The following is a 22,810-nucleotide window of genomic DNA, read 5'->3' as shown; positions in this document are numbered from 1 at the left end:
TCTCTGAGAAGCGATTTTACGCTTCTTCCTCCCCCACACGGGAATAAGCGACTCCCTACGGGGCGCTCCCCGGCGTCTACAACCAAGCTCTCGCCCTTGGCCAGTCCCTATCGCCAGCTGTACCCACAGCAGCACCCAGACCACTACCCTCCCTCTCCCTCTCCCTCTCCGCCTCTGCCGCCGCCGCCATGTTGCCAGTCCCGCCAGCCCGCGCCCCGCTAGCGGCGCCGCGCAGGCGCAGCCCCCTCGCGCAGGCGCAGTGCCGCCTTGGCCCTAGCAGGCAGCATGGAGGACGCGCTGAGGCGGGAGCTGGGCACCGCGGTGCTCCGGCCGACCGGCCACTCGGGGGGCGGCTGCATCAGCCAGGGCCAGAGCTACGACACGGACCGCGGCCGGGTGTACGTGAAGAGCAACTCCAAGGCGGAGGTGTGGGGGGGGGTAGGGGTCGAGGGTGGGGTGCGTGTAGGCGGGCCCCGGGGTGGGTCGGGGAGAGGAGGCAGCTGTGAGGGTGGTCGTGCTGAGGAGATGGGAGGCGGGCTGGCCTCAGCCGGTCCCGGCCTCTTCTTGATGGAGTGAGGTTTGCCAGCTGGCCTCGGGCAGTAAAATTTCGACTGCCGGTGTCAGGGAGGTGGCCTGCTGCCGGGGTTAGAGGTCGGGTTCGTGTGGCAGCTTCTGCCCTGTGAGGCTCTGGCTGGCAGCTGCTGTGGGTCTGGGGCCCGGTTTGTGGCGGGGGTGCCCGGGGATGGGGAGGCTGCGGTGGGGGTAGGCACTGGGATGGGAAGCAGCATTTGTGGTGGGATGCTGTTGCAGTATCAGTATTGTTTGTCTAGGGCATGCAGTGCAGTGGTACGCTGTTGTCAGTTATGGCTGGGGTAATGGTGGTATCACTGTGGCTGCATATGCTGTGAAAGTGTCTGGAGCAACCTAGAAGGTATAACATTATCTACTGAGGGCATGCCTCTTTCTTTGTTGTAATGAAACCAGTAATTTCCTGCACATAAGAAGGAGCTTTTCTCAATAAATGATATTTTCCACAATTGTTATTCAAGATTTTCTGCTTTGTTCTTTCAATACCTGGTACTAGCTACTGTAGAAAGTAGATCTCTGCATTTGATAGAGATAAGTATAATGCAGCATACCTGTATGGCATCCTTATTTGCAAAAGCAGAGATCAGGTGGAACTTACTTTAAAAGTACTCTATGCATGTGTCTGTCAAATAAATAGCTTCAGTGGAAGAATAGAAGTCAGAACTTGTATTTGCCTTTAATAGCAAACAAATGTATGTAACTATATCTATTCCAAATTTGTCTGCGCTTTCTGATCCTATCAGGCAGCTGGATGTATGCACTGAGGTGGTAACATGGGAAAACACGGAAAGGTTATCCTGCTTTACATTAGACTGAAAGTAGTATGAATTGATAGCAACATAGCCTTCCACTTAGGCCTTTGTTTAATGTGTATTTAAGTATACAATCCAGCTAGCTAGAAGATAGGGCTTAGAAAAAAAGATCTGGATAGATTTTCTATTCAGTAATCATTTCATTTTCTATGCTTTTGCATGTGTGTGGATTCTGAGTGCTGATTAAAGTAAACTTTGCCAAACTGTATTATAATGCTCTGCTGTGTGTGCAGCAGTGGGTGTATATCAGCAGTTCCTTTAGAAAACACTGTGGGTTTTACTCTATTAAAGTTAACAGCTGACTTTAACCTAATATGGTGCTTTAGAGATACGGAATTTACGATTACCTCTGAACAAAGCTATAGCTCAGTAATTGAGCAGTTCTTCATTCCTGATCTCCCGTAGACTTTGGAATTTTTAGTCAATGTGTATTGCAGATTGTCCTTTGACCATGTTTCTTGTATCAGTACTAAAGAGCTAGTATTCTGTTTCTGTTTTATTGATCATGTTTCCTTGCTTTTGCTTTTAGCAGATACCATAGGTTTCCCAAATACCCTTTATTGCAATCTCTGCCTAACTTTTCTAGAGTAGCATTTTTTAATGTGGCTAGTGTCACTGATGTCAGTGGAGCAACTGAAGAGAACAGATTTTACTCAATATGGACAACAGTTGCAGAAATAGGTCCTAAATTCAGAATGTCATCAAAGCAAAAGCACTTGGTAGTGGCTTGGGTTCTAAGGGCTTCTGTGTGCAAGTGTGGTAAGGGGCATTTGGCTGCTACCGTTGATATTCTTCCCCCCCCTCCCCCCATGAGGCAAAAGAAACAGGCCAGGGAAAATCATTCTGTGACTACCAATTAGTTATTTTGAAGATCGGCTCTATTACTAAGCAGTCTATGTTAAGGAAGTCATGAAGACTATGAATGTCGGCACCATTCTTCTAGTCTCTCAACTGATGATGTGTATTGCACATAGCTTTCTAGACATTTGCTGCATAATCCATTAATAAAATATTGCTTACATTTTACATGTATGCAGTTTGCACTCCTTCAATTGTAAACAGACTTTCTAAGTTATTTTTACAATTACAGAGATTGCTAGAACCTAAGTCACTTCCACGGAGTTGGTTTATGAAGTGAAATTTCTGTAATTGTAAAATTACTGTCAAGTCTAGTGGTGTGGATCTATCTGTATCTTGTATGTGCAGTAACCACTTGCTCCAGGGTTTTTATTTAACATTTACAGCCTTCATTGGTTTTGTGAAAGAGCTTTGTTTACCTGGAACTGGTGATCATAGAGACTAATGCTTTCCTTTAATATTTGACAGGCTAGAAGAATGTTTGAGGGAGAAATGGCAAGTTTGGAAGCCATCTTGAAAACACAGACGATAAGAGTGCCTAAACCCATTAAAGTTATAGACCTGCCTGGGGGCAATACTCTGTTTGTGATGGAACATTTGGAAATGAGAGGCTTAAACAGGTAAAACACAGTACTATCCTTGCTTCCTTTAGCCAGAAATTTTGACTATTATGATAATTAAATCACTTGTTTTCGGAGAGGAAATTTTTTTTTTTTTTTTTAAAGCACGTCAAGATACATTTGGGAAGTTACACAGCTGAGAACTATGTAAAATACTTAATAATTCTTCACCTAGCAAATAGGTCATACATCAAGAAGTGAGTGTGGTTTTTCTTTAGTTTTGGGTTTGTTTGGGGTTTTGTAAGTAATTAGTGATTTTTACAGTAAGGTTCCTTTTTACAGTCAGGAGAATTACCTACCTGATCACCTGTTTTGTTTTACCTGTACTTGCCTTTGGTATAAGAACCAATGTTTAATATTGCTAGTCAAGAAATTATGCAGAGGCATTTCCCAAATGAATGCATCCTAATTTCAGTATTTTTACAATCCTCACCTTGATTCTGATAGTTTCAAACTTTTGGCCCTCCTCTGTGGCAAACACTTAAGTAAATTAAAATATGATGAATACTTCTGTCTGGTTCCATTAGGGAGGTGGGCATGACCAATTTCTCATCCCAGTCTCAGAAATTCTGCAGCCAACTTCAGGTCTTATACCTCATCCTGCTCGTCTGCAGAATTTCTAAATCATGAAGAGCCCCCAGTGAGCTCCAAGAGAAAAAGGAGAAATCCTGTTGTGTTTGGGCCAATTGAGATGAAAAGTGTGCAAATGCAACATTTGGCATACAGATTTCAGGGGATAGCTACAATCTGTGTTAACAGGAACAAAATGAAGAAATAACTTTGCCTTAAATGACGGTGCCTTGAGAACAGGGAAAGATGTGAGAGGTCAAAGACAGGAAGAGGAATATACTTTTGTTAACATGGGAGGCAGCTAGCTGTAAGAGTTGTTTGTAATTACTGCAAGAGTTTTCTGAACTGTGTAGAGGATAAGCTTTTATTAAAAATAGATAAATAAATAAACCCCACCTGACTCTTCCATCTTCTAGGCCTTTTAGAGAGGAAAAGCCAAAGGCAGAGAGGCAGAGATATAAGGAAGAGGATGAGTCTTGTTTGGCTCTATTTCCAAAAAAAAAAAAAAAAAAAAGCATAACGTTGTTATGCTTTTCTTACAGATACCATACTGAAAATTCATGTAGAAGTGATATCACACAGAAATTAGACTTGATGGTTTCTCATTGTTATTAAATTTATGATTGCTGCTCACTTTCACTTTTAATAGTGTTGTCAGAAACAACCATGTAAGTACATCTTGTTCTATGTTAATACATAATCTTTATAGAAAGAGGAGGTGTTTATAACAGGAATATTTTGAAAATGTACTTTGTTAGAGATGCAGAACTTCTTTTACTTGCTTGATAAATCTTTTCAATTAATTCCTGGAATACCAAGAACTGGATTCATTCATGTGTCAGTGTTGCTAAGAATGCTTTTGTTTCTTAGACATTCAGCAAAGCTTGGAACACAACTGGCTGATCTCCACCTTCATAACCAGCAACTTGGAGAGAAGCTGAAGAAAGAAGAGAGCACAGTTGGTACCGTACACAGCTGTCTGCATATTTAACCTAGTTAATAATAATCTACAAAATGGTTAAAATAGCTTTTGTTATTTCAGGATAGGTTTATCTTCTTCTACTAAAGATACTATGAAAATAGATTTGGACAAAACGCCCAGACAGGGGGACTTCTTTTTGCTTTTGTTTGCTCTGTTTGGATCTCTGTAAGCAAAACATTTATTTGGGACCCTTGGGATCCCAAACCACAGTTTCTGCAAGGACATGGTATCAGAGGAGATATGCTACCTCAAAATATGATTATGAATGTTATAATATAGCTGCTTTACATCAAACTTTAAACTTAAAACCCAACAGTAACGACCATTGTAACAAAAAGAGTATTAAGGTGCAATTTTTTTTATTCTCAGTAGAAGCAGCATTGAACCCTTGTGTAGTTTTTAAGGTCCGTTTGCAATGTAGATACTTAGAATCTTGTAATTAGTATTGGATTTTTGTCTTTGGTTTGAAAGGTAAAGGTCAAGGGCAAATGGATGTCCAGTTTGTGGATCAATTTGGCTTTCATACAGTTACCTGCTGTGGCTATCTTCCACAGGTAGGTTGTACTTCATCAGACTGATAGAATTTTAAGTTTATCTTATTTTTCCCTTCAGTGACACAAAGGGCCAAAATTATCATAATGGAAATTAATTTATTTCTGTGGAGCCTGCTAAGGAAAGTAGTGCTTTGGACAGCACTTCCAGCTGCATTGGACATTCATAGCTCTTCGAATTCTTGGGTTTTATCGCTTAGAGAAAATTTATTCCCCTAATTTTAAGATAATTTAAGATTCATTTTAAGATAATACTCTATTAAGTGGTAGCATTTGCTGTCCTGGATGGTATCAGCACAAAGGCTGTATAATCCTCCAAAGTTTTATTTGAAAAAGAAGAAAATTTGTCTTTTGCATGGTGCAGAACTGACATCTGCAATCCTGTTCCTTCAGGTGAATGACTGGCAGAATGACTGGGTGACTTTCTTTGCCAAGCAAAGAATCCAGCCTCAGATGGACATGATTGAAAAGAATTCAGGAGACAGGGAAGCAAGAGAACTTTGGGCACAACTTCAGGTAGGAGAAGTTCTCTTGGTTCTCATTGTAGTGATAGCTAGGTATCAGTTGTTTAGATTTTCTTTTCATAAAACAAAGTTCCTGTTTGTTGGTATGCTCCAGGTTCTCTTGGTAAGAGACTCCAGCTTTTAGGGATTAAAATGCCCTTTATTCTAAGGTATAATGGCTTTTGCCACATCACCCTATGCTAATATTCCAAAGTGAATGTGTGCCAAATAGCACTTTGCCTTACTGTTTGGGAAATACTAGATCAAGTTCAGATTTCTCATTCCCTGTAGCATGGTCATGATGAGAAATGTATATAAGCAGTACTGTTCTGCACATTATCTATTCATTTAAGGTTTGTATCTGATTAAGTACTGCGGTATTAGCTATTTGGGTACTACTTTGTAGAAATCTCTTCAAGGTTGGTGAGAGATCCCTGAGCCTTCTAATGATGAAGTGGGTGGTTGTTATGTTATTAAAACTGGTCAATATTGCAGCACTGAATGCAGTCTTACTTTTTTTATTTTCTTGCTAAAAGACATTTGGATGACTATTCTTCAGTTACTGGCTTTTATGAAAAATAGAAAACCTCTCGATTTTCTCAGCATCTTTGTTCACTAGGTCCTATGCTGTTTCAAGTTGTGTTTTTTTTTTTTTAACTAGCTTTTAAGAAGTTTCAATTCATGCTCTGCATGTATGCAGATGAAACTCTACAATCATTCACCTTAAAATGTAGTAGTTACATGTCTTGCTTTTTTCCCCCTGCAGCTGAAGATACCCAGTTTGTTCTGTGACGTAGAAATTGTTCCTGCTCTCCTGCATGGAGATCTCTGGGGAGGAAATGTAGCTGAGGATGATTCTGGTCCAATTATCTTCGATCCTGCTTCTTTCTACGGCCATTCAGAGTATGAGCTTGCAATAGCTGGGATGTTTGGTGGCTTCAGCAGTTCTTTTTACTCTGCTTATCACAGTAAAATCCCCAAAGCTGCAGGGTTTGAGAAACGCCTAAAGCTTTATCAGCTTTTTCACTACATGAACCATTGGAACCATTTTGGTACAGGGTACAGAGGGTCTTCTCTAAACATTATGAGAAACCTTATAAAGTGACTTGCTGCTTAAGCAGAATACTTCCTGTGTTGCTTGGAAAACCCCATACTTGGTGGTGCAACTACAGCAGTAGTAATGTTAAAAAAAGCTACAAGACCCTTGACCTTGTTGCACAGTTAAAGACCTAGAATCAGTGAGTCCTGCTGAATACCAGGTGTAACATAGTCATCCCTTTTTAGGATAGTTGGGAGTAACTTTTATGAGGGAAGTATCTAAGGAAGGAATTTATTCAGTTGCACAAAAGATCTGTCAGTGTCAAGAAAGCATTGTATGCTTGAGACTAGGCAAGGTAGTACAAATCAAGCACTCACATGTAAGTGATTTGGAAGAAGTTCTTTCTTAGGGACCAATTGTGCTTCAGAGTAGAGAAATACCAGGGTTTGCATTTGCACCCTAATGGAAGACATTAGAGAAGTGTTTGTGAAATGGAAAATTGCTTTTCTCAGTTACTGAGGAGATGGTGAAAAAAGTTGCTTATTGCTTTTTGCTGTTCCCCCCCCACCTTTACGATAGATTGCTCAGACTCTTTCAGCTCTTCATGTCCAGTTATGTGCATGAGAACAATGTTAACAAAATATTTTGGAAGTCAACAAGAAAATTATATAATGGGAACTGTGACAAATTATTTGGACTTGTTATTCATTATGCTAATGTGATTCTATTGGATGAAGACTGCTTCCTGTTCTGTTACAGAGCTGTGTGAAAATGCTTATAATTTTTTCTGGCATGTGCATTTTGGTGCCTCATGGCATTCTTGTAGGGTGTTCTGTGCTTGCCAGTCAGTGGGCTCTTATCTACAGCAATTTTGTTTTCACCAGAGCTAGTGTGCTCTTCTCTTTTGGATTATGCTTTTGTCCAATAGTGTGCATTCTTTTCAGGCAAGACACTTTACGTGTACACATCCTGTGAAGAGGTACTCTCTCACTAATCCAAACAGAGGATGTACTTTTTGACTGTTATCATTGCCCATAGGATAATGCCATCTGGTCATGGTACAGGCTTCACATAAATTTTCTGTAGTTTAGACTACAGGTGCCATAAGCTAACATTTTTCTTCAGTCCCCACTAAGTGCACTTTGTAGCTCTTGGGATAAGAGGCATGAAACCAAAGGAAGTTAAAATGTAACTCACAAAACAGCAGCTCTACATGACTGTCAGAAGTTCTTTAAGGATAGCTTTGCAGAGTAGCTATTTCTTGTACCTGCAAGATGGTAATACTAAAATTGTACTCTTTTTGATGTAGGCTGGTAATGATATTTCAGTGCAAGCATACCAGGTAGGTGAGAGAGATGCATGATTCCTAACATGCATTTTGAGTGTTTGGGAATGACTTCAATTAATTAAAAATGTTTTTTCACTGGATATTGGCAGATTACTGAGGGGTTTTTAGTTGCTATTTTTGCAGTTATTTATACAAATTGGAAGCAAGTTTAGAGAAGACTTATCACTTGATATAGCTTTCTCCTTAATTCTGCTGCTCTTCTCACTGGCTGTTTAACTTTTGCTACAAAAAGTTTTAAAGCCTTGCTTGGTAGAATAGCTTTTACTTTTACCTTGTTGCTTAAATAAAAAGTTTCCCACTTGATTATTGTTGTCTCTGTTCTCTGAATTAAAACTTTACAGCTTGCATTCATTCTGGGGAGCTACTTGCTCTAGCCTGTTAAAGGTCCCTAGTTCGTTAGACAATTACAGTCATCAAAGGTGTTGATGGGAACATGGTCACGGATTTTAATCTGGAGCAGTGTGTCACTGAATAAAATTTACATGTTGTTCAGTTACAGTATCATTTGCTGTCCTATCTGTGCCTTCAAACTTTGTGTTGTACCAGCTGTTTGGATGTTGTTGATGGAATGTTATGTCTGTGTCCATATCCTTACGCCATTCACCCAAACTTAACGCTGCTTAGTGCAGCTGATTGAAGAAATGCTGTGGAAGTTTAGCAAGCAGTCAATCTGGTTAGATCCCTTGACTGTTTATTTCCATATGCGATCATAATAAATTTAGATGTTATTTAACAAGGTCATTCTGTTGCAAATCTTCAACAAATCGGCATGTTTATTTTGCTAAAATACCTAAATACTTTTTTATCATTAGAAAGTGAAAAAGTGAGATAAAGGTGGATTTTCTGTCAGTCAGTCATAGACTTGAGTGATCAACGGTAAGTCTTTAAAGATCACCTTTTCCTAATAGAACTGAATCAAAATATTTTGTGATTGAATGAAAATTTTGTTGTTATGCAAGTTAGGTAAATAGAAACAATTGTATTTATAGCTTTAATTTAAGGGATATTATGCTCACTTTTTCAAAGCTATTTTGTGCTGCAATTAAAAATGGAAGGGGTGTAGGGAGGAATACAAATGGAATGTAATGGTGAGCTCTACTGTACCATGGATCCCTTGGTTTTGAGTTCTTATTGACAGCAGTTGAACCAGGGAATGGAGAAGGGGATGAACTCTTCTCTTCTGAAGGCAGGCTGCTGGTGGACCCTTAAGGAGAAATTGCTGCAGTTCTATAAGGTAATTTTTGGTTTTCCCTTACATGTTGTATAGTTCTGCACTGCTCTTAGAATTCTCTTTTATCATTTTGTTGCATTGTGTGTTCTAGGCATGCCTTTGGTATTCTTTATATCTTTCTCTTACAGTTTAAAGCTAATGTGTTCTGCTTTTCCTTCTCATACATTCCTCCCTCTTGGCTCCCTCTGTACATTCTAAATCTGGCGAGCGTGTTTCCTTGTACCCATGCTCTCATTCTGTATTTCCTGGTTTTGTATTATAATTTTGCTGACTTTCCATTCCTGTTTGGACAAGGAAAAAGGATTAAAGAACCACTGAATTTTTCTTAAATATACAGTGTTCATGTATTTGAATATTGTAAAAAAATTGTAATATCCTATCATGATGTTTCTAAGTCTTTTCTCAAGATGGATCACAATATACGTGTGGCATATGTAGACTAAAGCATCTAAAGGCATTTATTTTTAATATTTTTAAAACCAGATCTCTATATATCTTTTTTCTTAAACTAAATTTTGAAATTAATTCCTTAGAGAATTAATTAGTGGGTTGGGATATGATTATGCATAATTTTAATAACATAAGCTTCTGCCTTGGAGAGGAGCTAGGGGAAGGGAGACTTGGAAATCTGGACTCAATGGTTAGGATCATAGGAAAATTCAGGTTGGGACAGACCTCAGGAGGTCACTTGGTTCAATCTCCTGCTTAAAGCAGGATGAGCTGTGAGGACAGGCCAGGTTACTTAGGTCTTTGTCTGGTCTTGAAACTCTCCAAGGATGGAGGCTGCACAGCCTCTATGGGCTTGACTGTCCTAATTGTGAAAATACATCCAGTTTGAACCTCTCTGCAAGAATCTGTATTTTTGCTGAATTGCTTATAGTTCTTATGTACCCTGCATTTCAGTGTGATTTTTTTGTTGTTGTTTTCATTCTCATGGACTGCTGCCATCTGCAAAAACTGCCTGCAGATTTGAACATTGCACTCTAGCACTGTTTTCCTGCTTTTCATCTTCACTGCTGTTCCAAAATACATCTGGTGATTTTAACTGATGCTGCACTGTTCTAGCAGAAGTGAAAGCAGGTGGGAAGTGGTATATAATTAGCTTGTACAGTAGGCACTGATTGTGACAAAAGATTTAATGGGAAAGTGTATTTCTGGTAACTAAGCCACACCAGAATCACAATAGCTTTATTATTTTTCTTTGTAAAATAATATTAAATTACTTTTCAACACATTTTAAAATGAAATCTGAAAAGAATTCACTAAAATCTCCCAAGACGTGGTTGATATTATATACAGAACTACAGCCTGTGCAGTTATGCTGAAGATCAGATCTATAGGATTAAAGGAGCTCTGAATTATTTGTCCTTGGATAGTTCTTTACTGAGAAACTATAACTTCTGTCAAAGGCCGGGAGGTTTTTATGATGAAAAGTCTTTTCTTGCTCTTGGCTTACACTGTTCTATACAGCTTCATTGTTTTACTGTGATTCTTTAGATACTGTTACTCCCAAAGGAGAAGTGAACAATCTTTTTCTTCATTGGTATGCATGGGGATATCTGTCTTCTGGACAGTCTTTGAAAACGAATAGAAGCATTTGTGAGCAAAACAAGAAGAAAAGAGCTGGGAAACGAAACAGTTACAAACTCCACTACAAGCATAACCCTGAGGATAGGACTCAAACCAGGAGCCAAACAACACTCAGATAAATAGTTCTTTGTAATTCCTCACCATCTTCTCATAGCTCACTGATGCAATTAATATTTTCCTTTGTGACCTGGCCATGGTGCTGAATTGTTTGTGGTAGGAGGATTCATTGACGTGGGTTTTTCAAGCACTCTATTCCTTTGAGCCCATCTGGGATGCTTTTGAGTTGTTTTACTTCCAGAGTTTGAAATGATATTGTTCGAAGTTGCTTGACTGGAAACAATATGAACAAAAATGTTAGGAAACCAGGCCTTTCACCTGTGCATTACTAATTAAATATCAATCCAATGTGGAAGCAAACAGAAGGCTTTCCTATCTCTTGGCTACTATGCCAGTGATGCAATATATTTGGATTAACACAGTCCTGTTTCTGGTTTAACCAAAAATAGAATGTCAGAATGCTGAAAGAAGTGTTACAGTCAGTAACTATTGGTATCTTCACTGGTAATTGTAGGACAGAAGTCCATGGCCTACTAGACTGCAAAAATTTTGGGTTCAGTAGTAATATTGTTTGTTTTGGTTTTGGGGGGCCTTGGGGTTTTTTTTCCTCAACCGGTTAATAGAAAAATGAATTAGGGTATCTTTCACTATGCAGAAATAAGGGTACCTGCTCATTTTCATTTATTTTGTTGCCAGAAATCTTTAATCCTCTCCCCAGGTGCTCCATTGCAACCGAGGGTATGATTCCCTCCTTTCAGCAGTTGGAGACAATTGTTCTAATAGTAGGGTACTTTCCAGGGCTTCATACATCCTGAAGTTCAAATTGCTTGGCATTTTCACTATATAAATCAGTCAGATGAGTCATATTAACTAACTGCCTCAAACTGTCCAAGATCTACAGGTATAATCAAGTTGTTTTGAGTGCATGTGCACTGGTTTACTGTGATTTAATGTACATGCTGAGCACTTACGCTTCAAGCTTTATTTGGTCCAGGCACAGTTGTTTGCTTTAGTAGCTGTGGCTCGTTTTCTAGGCAGAAGTGCTCCATGGGAGTATATGGACAAAATACTTAAGACTCCTACAGTAAGTGCAGACTCTTCTCTACCTCTCCCCAGCATTACTTTCTGTAGCTCTATTTTGTGAATAATCTATTTTACAATTAGTATATCAGTGATGTGGTGGTGTCCTGGTTTCAGCTGGGATAGAGTTAATTTTCTTCCTAGTTGCTGGTACAGTGTGTTTGGGATTTAGTGTAAGAGTAATGTTGATAACACACTGATGTTTTAGTTGTTGTTAAGTAGCACTTATCCTAACTTAAGGGTTTTTCAGCTTCCCATGCTCTGCAAGCAAGCAGGTGCACAAGAAGCTGGGAGGGAGAATGGCCAGGACAGCTGGCCCGAACTAGCCAAAGGGATATTCTACACCATAGAACATCATGCTCAGTATATAAACTGGGAGGAGTTGGCTGAGGGGGTGGATCGCTGCTTGGGCATCGCTCAGCGGGTGGTGAGCCAACTGCATTGTGCTTCCCTTGTCTTTTCTTGGGTCTAATTTATCTCTTTTTGTTATATTCCTTTTCATTACAATTATTATTGTTATTATATTTGTATTATTATTATTATTTTATTGTAATTTTAGTTATTAAGCTGTTCTTATCTCAACCCACGTGTTTTACTTTTTTTCCCAATTCTCCTCCCCATTCCACTGGGAGCAGGGAGGAATGAGTGGCGCTTAGTTGCTGGCTGGGGTTAAACCACGACAGATGGTTATAAAATATTACAGCTGGACTTTGTAGAAGGATTGCCAAAGCAGTCAGTGGTTACTTTAGACATACAATGCAAATGTCCAACCATGATACGTAACCTTGAATGGGGCTTCTTGCTGTTCTTGAATACTCTTCTGTATTTGAATCACTGTTTCCGATTCCAGGTCATGAGCTGCGCTTTTCCAGCTTGTGCTCTTACTCTGTAAGCAGTGTCCTGCTTAGATAAATCTGGATGTTAGAAAAGTTCCTCCTTAGCCAGTTTGTCCCTTTGAGGTCTGCTATGTTCCAGCTCCTCTGTGTACCATAAGGAGCTATGTTCTGAGAAATACTTGTTTGAGAAATAACTTGTTCTAACTATACCAGTATTTTTCATTCCATGTAGGACTGGAACCATTTGTGAATGTAGTGAAAAGCCTACCTAAATGAAGCTACTATTTGTCCAGTAATCCTTCCTTTCTCTGTCAAAACCAAATAGCTTATATGAATCAATGCAAACAAATAGTAGTGAAAAGAGAGATAAATTCATGAAAGCACAGTGCAACAGTGGCAACAAAATCCAGAAATTCCCTGGGGAGATGGTAGGCATTGCTGCTCCAAGTGAGAACAAGAACTGCAGCCTTTTCCACAGATTGTAATGTGCTAGCAGTTGGTCATAGCCACCTAACCAAATATGTTATCTTTATACAGACATTATTAAAACAAATATTGTAGGATCTGGGTTATGATAACATGCTTTAAAGGTTTAACACTTTGTACCTGAGGGCGTCAGTGCACTTTGCAAGTATGAAGTGATTAAATTCAGCAGTACCCAAGGGATCTTCTTTCTGTGTGTCAGATTGTGAAAGGAGATAAAAAGGTGAAATAACATCCTAAAGATCATGTTAAATCTGGAGAAGCATATAGGAACAGTATCCTAAATTTCTTTATTACCAACTTGATGCTTTTACTATAAATTTTCACTTTATAATGTCCAGCCCTGAGCACCCTACTATCTCACTGACTGGAGGACACTTTCAGGCAATAAAAATCTTTTGACTGTCTCTTACAATAAATCCAATTATGTCCCAAGAAGGGAAAGCGTTCTAAAGGTCTCAGTGAAGACAACAGAATTCCAGTCCACACAAAGCAACTACAAACAGAGAAAAAACCCACTAACCTTTCCACATATTTCTGGTGGCTGACTTATGGTCAGCAGCATGATTTAATTTCATCCTTGTGGACTGCAATATTGTTTTTCGTATCGTAAATAACGACAATACAACTCATGTGCGCAATTTGTATTGTTGCACTTAGACTCCCTCTAGTGGATTGGTTTAAAAATGACCGCTTCTAAAATGCGGTCGCAGAGCTTAGGAAAGAAAAACGGGTCCAAACTACAAATACCAGCAGCTCTCAGCACAGTTGAGAGAGGACCCAGGACACACCTCTCAATTTTATTCTAGCAAATATTTCTGAAGATTTTTTTTTTCATGTATAGCTACAAAAGCATATGGGAAACAAAGCATTTTGAAACATCTCTGGGTTTGCCTTTTTTTTTTTTGGCTGCTATTTTTCTTTTTTTTTTATTTGGTGGGTGGCCCTTTAACTCATAGCACAGTGACAGTGAAAGAAGGACCCAAACCTTTAATCTTGTTGTGCAGTGGATTTAGCTGAAAGCAGTTGCAGCAGCCTGGAAATTACCATGGAAAAAATCCTGAAAACAGAATTGAAAACTTCCGTTCTGAAGGCGTTTGGAAGCTCGGGAGGAGGATACATTAGCCAAAGCCAAGGTTATGAAACAGACAGTGGACGAGTGTTTGTTAAAATCAACCACAAACCTCAGGTTAATGCTAGCAGATATTTATCTACTAATATTATTGCATGTAGAAAGCTTTTTATTTTAAAAGCACCCAATTGTTAATAATTTAGAGTTCTGCGTTTTCAGGCTGACTTCTAATGGAGTTTTCCTTTCAGTTTTCTTTTAAAAGGTGTAGTCTATTTTATATCAAGTATTAATGTAGGAGGTTTGGCTCATGCAAAATGAGGTGTAATGCAATGTGATAACCCTCAACAGGAATTGGCATTACAATATGTAAAAAGGGGGTTAAGTACAGAGCTGTTATTGTAGTACTCAGAGTTTGGAAAAGCCTAAAGCTGAATTTGCATTCACTGCATTCCTTTTCATGTTTCAGTTGGGAGGATAGAATAGTGGGAGGGAGGGAGGGAGGAAACAGGGTGCCAGTGCTAAAACTCATGTATTATTTTTAAAGCTACAGAGGTTTCAAACTTCCCCATGGCTTTTTGTATTTCTGGGAGTAAGATTCTTGCAATTTTTCAGGCCAAGCTCTTGACTTTTCTATTACTAAATGAATACTCAATTGCTTTTTGTAACACCACAGTGCATCAGAAATTTGGTTTATCAATATCAAACACATCCTAAAACTGCTGTGAAGATCAGCATCTTTACTTCAAAAATGCAGAATACAGGCTTCATATTTACTGTCGTCTCCATCTGGTGGCCATTGACCTGCATGGAAAGGAAAACCAGTTTAAGGATTCAATCTTTTACTTCATTTAGTAGTGGTCTTCTGTGATTTTGAAGGAGGAGGTCTTGGGTATTATCCTCATTGTTACAGCTGTGTAGTTTGGTATCTCCTTAAGCAGCTGGAAATCATGGTGAAATGTGACGTATCCTACTACCCTGGAATGAATTTGGGAAAAAAAGAAGTTGGAATTAAGGTACTCGAGTCTCCCTGTGTGGACTGAAACCTTGCTGCAGCTACATTCTTTTATCAAGATGAATTAACTCCTTGTAACTTTGCAAACAAGGCTGTTTTTTTCCAAAGTACTTGTTGCAGACATCCATAGTTTAGCCTAAGGATATTCTTATTCCTTGACAGGCTAGAAAAATGTTTGTAGGGGAAATGGCAAGTTTGGAAGCTATTCAGAAAACCAATATTGTGAGAGTGCCTCAGCCCATTAAAATAATTGACCTACCTGGAGGAGGAGCAATGTTTGTCATGGAGTACCTAAAGATGAAGCACCTCAACAAGTATGTCTGTACATCTCTTCTTCTTTTTACTATGTTTTGAGGCATATTTTCTTATCTTACAGTCAGTCAGAAAACTTTGAGAAGAACCTCTCTATTCTCTCAGAGATAGAGCTTGTATCTGTCAAGATCCATGTTTGTTTGTATGTGTACATATTAAAAAAATACATATATGTATCTACATATGTGTGTGTATACACTCCTTCAGCATATTTTGCTCTTCTCTGACCCTCTACCTGCAATAGAAATAGCATGCTATTGCTAGCCTAGAGCTTTGTATGCTGGTCCACATGTGCTGAGATGCTACTAAAGTGAATGTGATAATGGCTGAGTTTAGCCCGTCTTTCCCTCATGACATTTTTTCATTTGAGTTTCCTTTCCCAGCCTGTCAGTTTTCTTTAAACTTGTAGGCTTCTTATGTCTTTGAAACCTCTGATTCTCTAAATATAATCTTCAAGTATGATTGAAGTCAATCAACAAGGTCAAAGGCACTAGGATGAGGAAGAACTAAATGGTTAACTAGATGGATAACATTAAGTTCCATTTCATCCATCAACCAACCTAAATGTGGAATTCAGGAGTCATAGTCTCCTGAACATAGGCTTTCAGGAGTTAACTGCTTCATTTCGGGCCTCTATGGGAACACAGTAATGCCTGTGGCTCTTCTGGCAGTTTGTCAAACCTATCTATTTTTATTGGGAGAATAATGACAATTCCACAGCCTCCCCAAACAGTCTATTCCAATCCATCCGACTGTTCCTAGGAAAGATTTTTCTAATGTCTAACCTCAGTCCTATTGGCTGCAATTTTAAACCCATTATTTCCTACCCATTCTGGACATGGAGAAGAAATTAGTTTCCATCCTTGCAGTTCCTGTTCAGATATCTGCAATATTTTAACTGCTTTTCAGTTGTCTGTCTTCTGCATTAAGCAATCTCAACTCAATCCTTGCCTATGGCTTCTTTTTAGACTTACTATTCTTATTGCTGTTCAGCTGATCTCGAAGTATGAGGCCCAAAAGTAGATACCATGTTCTATTCTCTGCTTACTAATGTGGAGCTGATAAGGAGGATTGCTTGATCCTTCTGCACTCTGTGCTCCTGTTTATACAACCTTGTGTTCTGTTTACCTTTCTTGCAAGAGCATTGACTTACGTTCTTTTTATTATCTGTTACAACCCATTTCTTCAGAGTTGTTGTCTAGTCATTTGCTCCCTGTTACATAATTGAGAAGTTGATTAAGGTTCTATATTTGCCAAAAATATACTTGGTCATATTTAATTGAGATTCTTTTTTCCCTGTAATATTTCATTCACTTCTCTTGTTTCAGTTTCGTTTTGTTTTTTGATCCTACAGATATTCTTCAAAGCTTGGAGAGCAGATAGCAGATCTTCATCTTTATAACCAGAAACTTGGAGAGAAATTGAGAAAGGAGGGAAACACAATTGGTAGAGTATTGATATCATGTACTAAACCAAAAATGAAGTAATTCATTTGGCTGTGGTACAATATTGCATTATAATTTTAATGATAAGTAAATTCAATACTGGGACACTGTTTCATGAGATATGTCCCTCCTGTCCCTATGCCACACTTGTAAAATGTATGTGATATACACAGGAGCTGTAATTACTATTATAATTTCTAAACATATCATTTTAACCTTGACAAAACTAAATTAATTTATTTTTAATTTTTCATTTTGTACATACTTTGTTGTATAGTATTATGCAGATACTGAATTTTAGTAAGAAATAGTGCTAATATTTGATAGTTAGAGCTTTCAACATTTCATAAGTCAAACTGAAAATTTGGACTAGTTGTCTTTTTCAGTGTCAGTTTGTGGTGGGTTGACCCTGGCTGGATGCCAGATGCCCACCAAAGCCGCTCTATCACTCCCCCTTCTCAGCTGGACAGGGGGGAGAAAATATAACAAAAGGCTCGTGGGTCAAGATAAGGACAGTTTAATAAACCTTTCAGCCTCATCTACCATCAATCTCCTAAAATGTTCTTGACCATACAGACAACCTCTTTTTTTGTTTACTGTTGGTTTAGACAATTAGCTTATTACAGAATATGGTCCCAGATAGTAAACACATAATTAAGTTCCCCTTTAAAGATGTTGGGGATTACATTTTTTAACTCAAATATGTAGCAAAATATACAACACTTGCTGTTCCTTGGAGATAACTAATTCAGCAGTGTAAGGTCATGATCCAGTTTCTGTTGACTTCAATGAAAACACCTTTCATCATTGTTTGGAAAGTGGATTAAGGCATAAATGGGGAGAAAAAAAAAAAGGAAGCTATACAACAAATTATTCTTCTAGAGTTGTTGGTATTAAAATGTGAACCACCAGTCTGTTTCTGTGTCTTTCCCATGACTTCAGGGATGGACTGGATTCGAGACTTTGTGCTGGACATATTATAATCCATTATTTTTGAGTGAAGACCAAATTATTAGCAGGCCACAAATAATCTATGAATCAAAAATAAGCAAAGTTTAATGACAACATGTTCAAGTGTCAGAACAGTAGATTGTGAATCTGGTATCTGGACTCTGTTCCTGAATGTCTAACTCATCCAAAGAAAAGTCACTAACTGTGACTAATTGTGCCTCCATTTCCATTCAGTATTTTCAAGTTCAAGAGCCTTCTTTCCATCTTTAGAGAGGCTTGTGACCATGAAATAAGGGCTTAAAATTATTTTGGATGCTTATTCTCTGAAATCTAGTTCTGTGTTTGCAAACTTTACTGTGTAAGGATCTCAAAACTCCCAATATTTTTTTTGTTTTTTAGGTAAAGGAGCAGGTCACTCTGAGTCTCAGTATGTGGATAAGTTTGGATTCCATACAGCCACTTGCTGTGGTTATATACCACAGGTATGTTCCATGCCTGTGAAAGCTAACGTGCACTCATATGATTCTATAAATTCCTTATACAAAAGCTTGTTTCATTATGATCACAGTTCTGCTTTCACTGTTTCATTCTGACCTGACAGTGAAGGGAATATGATCACTATTCAATGTGTGTGGCTTGCTACAATGCATGTAGACACAGTGAATCGAATAAGAATTTGATATTATGTGGTGGTTCTTTAGCTTGGTGATACTTAATAAAATAAGTATCCCTTCAGATACCATGTCTTGGTTTTGTTTTTCTAAACCCCTACTATATGGATCTTAAATGGCAAAATCCACTGCTTTTAGAGAGCCTCATCATGTAACACATCACATAAGACATTGGAAAGGGCTCTCAGAGAAAAATCAGTCATTTGCTGGCTCTGCACATGGTACAATTTCATTCTGCTATTTAACCGAATGAACTTTCAATGTCTCAAACTCTTTGCTACAAGTACAACTTTTCATTGAATTAGAAACACATTACCCAATAAAAATGAACGAATGCTTTTGCATTTCCAAAGATTTTTGGAATATAATATGGAACAACTGAAATGATCTCACAGAAGCTCTTCCTCTAAAATACATTGAGAAAATTTGAATGAATGGAAACAGCCAGAACCTCAACTTAGATCTCATGTTAAAGACAGCCCCACTAAGCATGGAAGAGAGCATCAATCCCAAAAGAACAATCAATGAAATCTCTAATAACACTGTGCGTAGGTCATACTAACGTTGTCTAGGCCATTGTGTCAGCAATGAACATTTTAACTTGATACCTATGTATTATTAATGCTGACCGTGTATACGTTAAAATTGTTTATTACGAACCTCTCTATCATATTTTCTAGGTGAATGAATGGCAGAGTGATTGGCCTTCGTTCTTCATTCGTCACCGACTCCAAGCTCAGTTGGATTTGATTGAAAAAGATTATGGAGACAGAGAAGCCAGAGAACTTTGGTCACAGCTAAAAGTATGAACCATGTCTTAAATGTGATTTTTAGAATATTAGAAAATATGTATCACTGGAATTTGAAAAGTGTTTTATAAGAGATTTACATAGCTTTTAATGAACAGTAGTAACTGGACTAGCTTCACAGCTGGTCCAGCAACATTGTCAGCTGAAAAGAATTCATGTTGCTCTTTCAGTTTTTTAATAGAAAAATAGAAAATAAACCTGTAGTTCAGCACTGAAATGTATTTCTTAGAATCCAGCTAATAACAATAAGATGGTAAATCCTATCGAAGAAGTTGATGTTACAAAGTAGGTAAGATTCTGCTGCCCAGGCAGATTTTTTTTAATTTTTTTTTTTTAATTGGCCCAGGCTTACAGCTGAGACTGTGGTTCAGGTCATACTCCAGGCAGTACTTAGGAAACAGCCAGGAATTTATTCTTCTGCAAGCTCTACATCACAAATTTGTTCCTTAATTCTGGTTAAGTGGTACAGATGTTTACTGCTGCCATGTTTGCTAATGAAACATTTTCACTTAAATGAAATTTATATTTCTTGTGACAGCCAACACTATCCATGTCTAGAAACAATGCATTAATACTAGATTTTAATAAGAGACTGTGAATTAAATGATTTGGTAAGCTTTGTCAAGAACAATCAAGAACATTTATTACTGGCTTACAGTTCAGGTTTATGCTTGTAGCCATCAACTTCAAAAGCACTCCATGAGGACTGAAAACAGGCAGTATTTGACCAGCTTAGTCATATACTACAGTGATTTATTTAATTTAATATTTTCCTCAACACTCTTTTAATTGTTATGTGTTTGTTCATGCTTTTTCAGCTAAAGATTCCTGAAATGTTCTGTGATGTAGAAATTGTTCCTGCTCTCCTGCATGGGGACCTGTGGGCAGGAAATGTGGCTGAGGACGACTCTGGGCCAATTATCTTTGACCCTGCTTCCTTCTATGGCCATTCAGAATTTGAACTGGCCATTGCTGGAATGTTTGGTGGGTTTAGCAGCTCTTTTTTCTCTGCCTATCACAGTAAAATACCCAAAGCTCCAGGATTTGAGAAACGAAACAAGTTGTATCAGCTCTTTAATTACATAAACCACTGGAACCATTTTGGGACGGGGTACAGGGGATCTACCCTAAATGTAATGAGAAAGCTTCTGAAGTAACCAGGTAGGTTTGAGAAATTCTGACATAGTCCCTTAGTAATGAACAGCCCCTGGCTATCAGAAGTAATTAGGAACTAAAACTAGGAATTAATGTTGATGGTAAAACACCTGACATGTAAAAGGCTTAGTATACTTTTGAGCCTCACTAAATGTTAAGAGTGATTGTGTAATTTTTAACTTCTATACTAGTTTACTAGCACAGATTCATACCCTGCTGAAGGAGAGGACTGCATTGTTTGGGAAGACTCCACTAGGTTGGAAAAATAGCATGACAGTAGCCTAACCTTACTCTCCGTAGAGAGTCTCACTTCATAGCTGCTGTGTTTCCAAAGCTGTTTGCATCCTGCCACTTCTGCTGCTGCTCTATCAGCAGTTCATTACTGAGACCTACTGTTGTGGGATTGTGGTGCTAGAAGTAGTAACTAGTTCCTTACATCTCCCTTTTTTTGTTATGTTTTAGTTTTCTGTCTCTGTTTCCATCCCCTTTCCCATTTATATTTCTGTTGTCTTTCCTTTCCCATGTTAAGTGTCCTGATCCAAAATTTAAATCAGATTCTATGAATCTGAAAATGAAAACATTCTCTTTTTGATTTAAAGAGTAGACAAGGCCCTTTGGACTGCACTTGGCAAGCATATGTAATTAATAACATTTCTAATATTTATTTTAATTTAATGTAATTTACTTACATGCTTTTGTTTTTTTCTTGCTATGAGAAATTAAATTACAGTGGTATTTTGGAAAAAAGGATGTCTGTAGTTCCTTGGTAATTAAGTGTATGGCCAGAAAGTGGGTTGTTACCACACAAGTTTGATGATAACATATCATAGTTTTAGTATGATACTTGTCACAGATGGAGTGATGTACTTCACTCATAAGAGAGAAGTAGCAGTATGTTTATTGATATAAAACAGTGATTTATTGATAATAGCATATCTTAGTTTTAGTATGATATTTTAGTGTGTTATGCTATGATAGTAACATTTAAATACCCTTTTACAAAGAGAGCAAAAAGTGGGAGGGAGGCTTAGTGTCTTGATGACAAGAAAGCATCTGTTGCTGCTGTGTTGGTTGGTGCTTGATGTATTTTCAATTTTAGAAAATAATGTACAGTAGGCAAAGCTAATATGTTCTGCCACTGCTGTATTATTGAAGGAACAGTGTCAAATTAGATGGCTTTATCATGTTTTTTAATATTCCTAACTGCTTTATTTTTACAGAAAACATAGGCAATGAGAATTTGGGGAGAAAATTGTGCAACAATGATACTGGCATACAATGTGAGCTAGAGTACATTAGCAGATCCGTGTTTTTTTTAATGGCAGAAAGTGGTAAAGAAAGTAAATGTAAGTGCAGTCCAATGAATGCTTATGTGAATCAGAGGATTTGAATAAGAATTACTGAACTTATGTATTTAGGCTTCAGACAGCTGTCATGACTAATAGATAAAATACTATATTCAAAAATGCTCAAATATGTTTAGACTTTTTTTTCAACTTTAAATGGCTGTGCTATAAAGATTTCATAAAGTTTAGAGTTAGATGTTGTCATTGATACGATTTAAAAAATGCATTTCATTCTCTGTAAATATAATACAAATAGTTAAAATTTTTTACTTCCTTTGAATTTGGGCTACAATTAGGGGAAGTTGTCACGGTGTGGTTATAACACTTAATACAATTATTACAGTGGAGAAGTGGAATAATACGGTTAGAATACAGTTGAAATCGTAGCTGATAGCTAGAAGATCCAGGTCTGAGAAAATGGCAAAGTGCATGCATACTAGTATTTATTAATGTTAACAAAAATACATGTATTACATTGGAAAGTACATGTGAACTTCTCAAATAAAACATTTGCCTTGCAGAAACTAGGTGTTTGCTGTACCTGCATTTTGTGATTGTGGTTTGCTTTAACGATTTTGAGCCTGAAGATGAGGGTGTGGATGGAGTTTCTGGATCGTGGGAAAGAGAAGTTACCTGTCCTAATGTTCTGACCAGACTGAAGTGTCTCCCTGAATTTCCTTTATAATCAATGGAGTGGAATGAGCACCTCTGGTGACTCCTCTCACCCCAAGCACTCATTTTAGTGTGTCAGCCGGTCTGATCTTTCAGGTTTATTTTCTATTAAGTAAAAAGGTAACCTGAGGTGACTTGAGACCCCAACTTTAGTTTCCCAGTGTTGGCAATGTGTCAAGAGAGAAGTGCAAAACTAGCACTGTTATCTGGTAAAATA

General features: G+C 38.1%; 2 protein-coding genes across 5 annotated transcripts; both read left to right on the top strand.

The window, feature by feature from the left end:
• The first annotated feature begins 267 nt into the window (after positions 1-267).
• LOC142038925 (ketosamine-3-kinase-like) lies at positions 268-8,702 on the top strand. Of its 2 annotated transcripts, XM_075044883.1 has the most exons (7): positions 268-426; positions 2,727-2,878; positions 4,319-4,410; positions 4,902-4,984; positions 5,375-5,497; positions 6,251-6,387; positions 8,684-8,702. In XM_075044883.1, the coding sequence occupies exons 1-7, from the start codon at positions 286-288 to the stop codon at positions 8,688-8,690; spliced, it is 735 nt and encodes a 244-aa protein (XP_074900984.1). In that variant the 5' UTR covers positions 268-285; the 3' UTR covers positions 8,691-8,702. The 2 variants fall into 2 exon arrangements, with proteins under 2 accessions (XP_074900984.1, XP_074900983.1); XM_075044882.1 differs by lacking the exon at positions 8,684-8,702 and having other exon boundaries at positions 6,251-8,174.
• On the top strand, positions 8,688-22,572 carry LOC142038926 (fructosamine-3-kinase-like). 3 transcript variants are annotated; one of them, XM_075044885.1, is made up of 6 exons: positions 8,688-9,105; positions 15,395-15,546; positions 16,899-16,990; positions 18,340-18,422; positions 19,292-19,414; positions 20,239-22,572. In XM_075044885.1, the coding sequence occupies exons 1-6, from the start codon at positions 9,025-9,027 to the stop codon at positions 20,575-20,577; spliced, it is 870 nt and encodes a 289-aa protein (XP_074900986.1). In that variant the 5' UTR covers positions 8,688-9,024; the 3' UTR covers positions 20,578-22,572. The 3 variants fall into 3 exon arrangements, with proteins under 3 accessions (XP_074900986.1, XP_074900988.1, XP_074900987.1); XM_075044887.1 differs by lacking the exon at positions 8,688-9,105 and adding an exon at positions 14,155-14,337; XM_075044886.1 differs by lacking the exon at positions 8,688-9,105 and adding an exon at positions 14,744-15,233.
• Positions 22,573-22,810: the final 238 nt, after the last annotated feature.

The sequence above is a fragment of the Buteo buteo genome, chromosome 13 (assembly GCF_964188355.1).
Source record: "Buteo buteo chromosome 13, bButBut1.hap1.1, whole genome shotgun sequence".
Lineage (NCBI taxonomy): Eukaryota > Metazoa > Chordata > Aves > Accipitriformes > Accipitridae > Buteo > Buteo buteo.
This window is presented reverse-complemented; position numbering and strand designations above follow the sequence as displayed.

Excerpts from the sequence above, each read along its gene's own strand:
- LOC142038925 (XM_075044882.1), top strand. The coding sequence starts at position 286 with ATGGAGGACGCGCTGAGGCGGGAGCTGGGCACCGCGGTGCTCCGGCCG. Across the intron at positions 427-2,726 it reads AGAGCAACTCCAAGGCGGAG|GCTAGAAGAATGTTTGAGGG; the intron begins GTGTGGGGGGGG and ends AATATTTGACAG. Across the intron at positions 2,879-4,318 it reads GAAATGAGAGGCTTAAACAG|ACATTCAGCAAAGCTTGGAA; the intron begins GTAAAACACAGT and ends TTTGTTTCTTAG.
- LOC142038926 (XM_075044887.1), top strand. The coding sequence starts at position 14,197 with ATGGAAAAAATCCTGAAAACAGAATTGAAAACTTCCGTTCTGAAGGCG. Across the intron at positions 15,547-16,898 it reads AAGATGAAGCACCTCAACAA|ATATTCTTCAAAGCTTGGAG; the intron begins GTATGTCTGTAC and ends TTGATCCTACAG. Across the intron at positions 16,991-18,339 it reads AAAGGAGGGAAACACAATTG|GTAAAGGAGCAGGTCACTCT; the intron begins GTAGAGTATTGA and ends TTTGTTTTTTAG.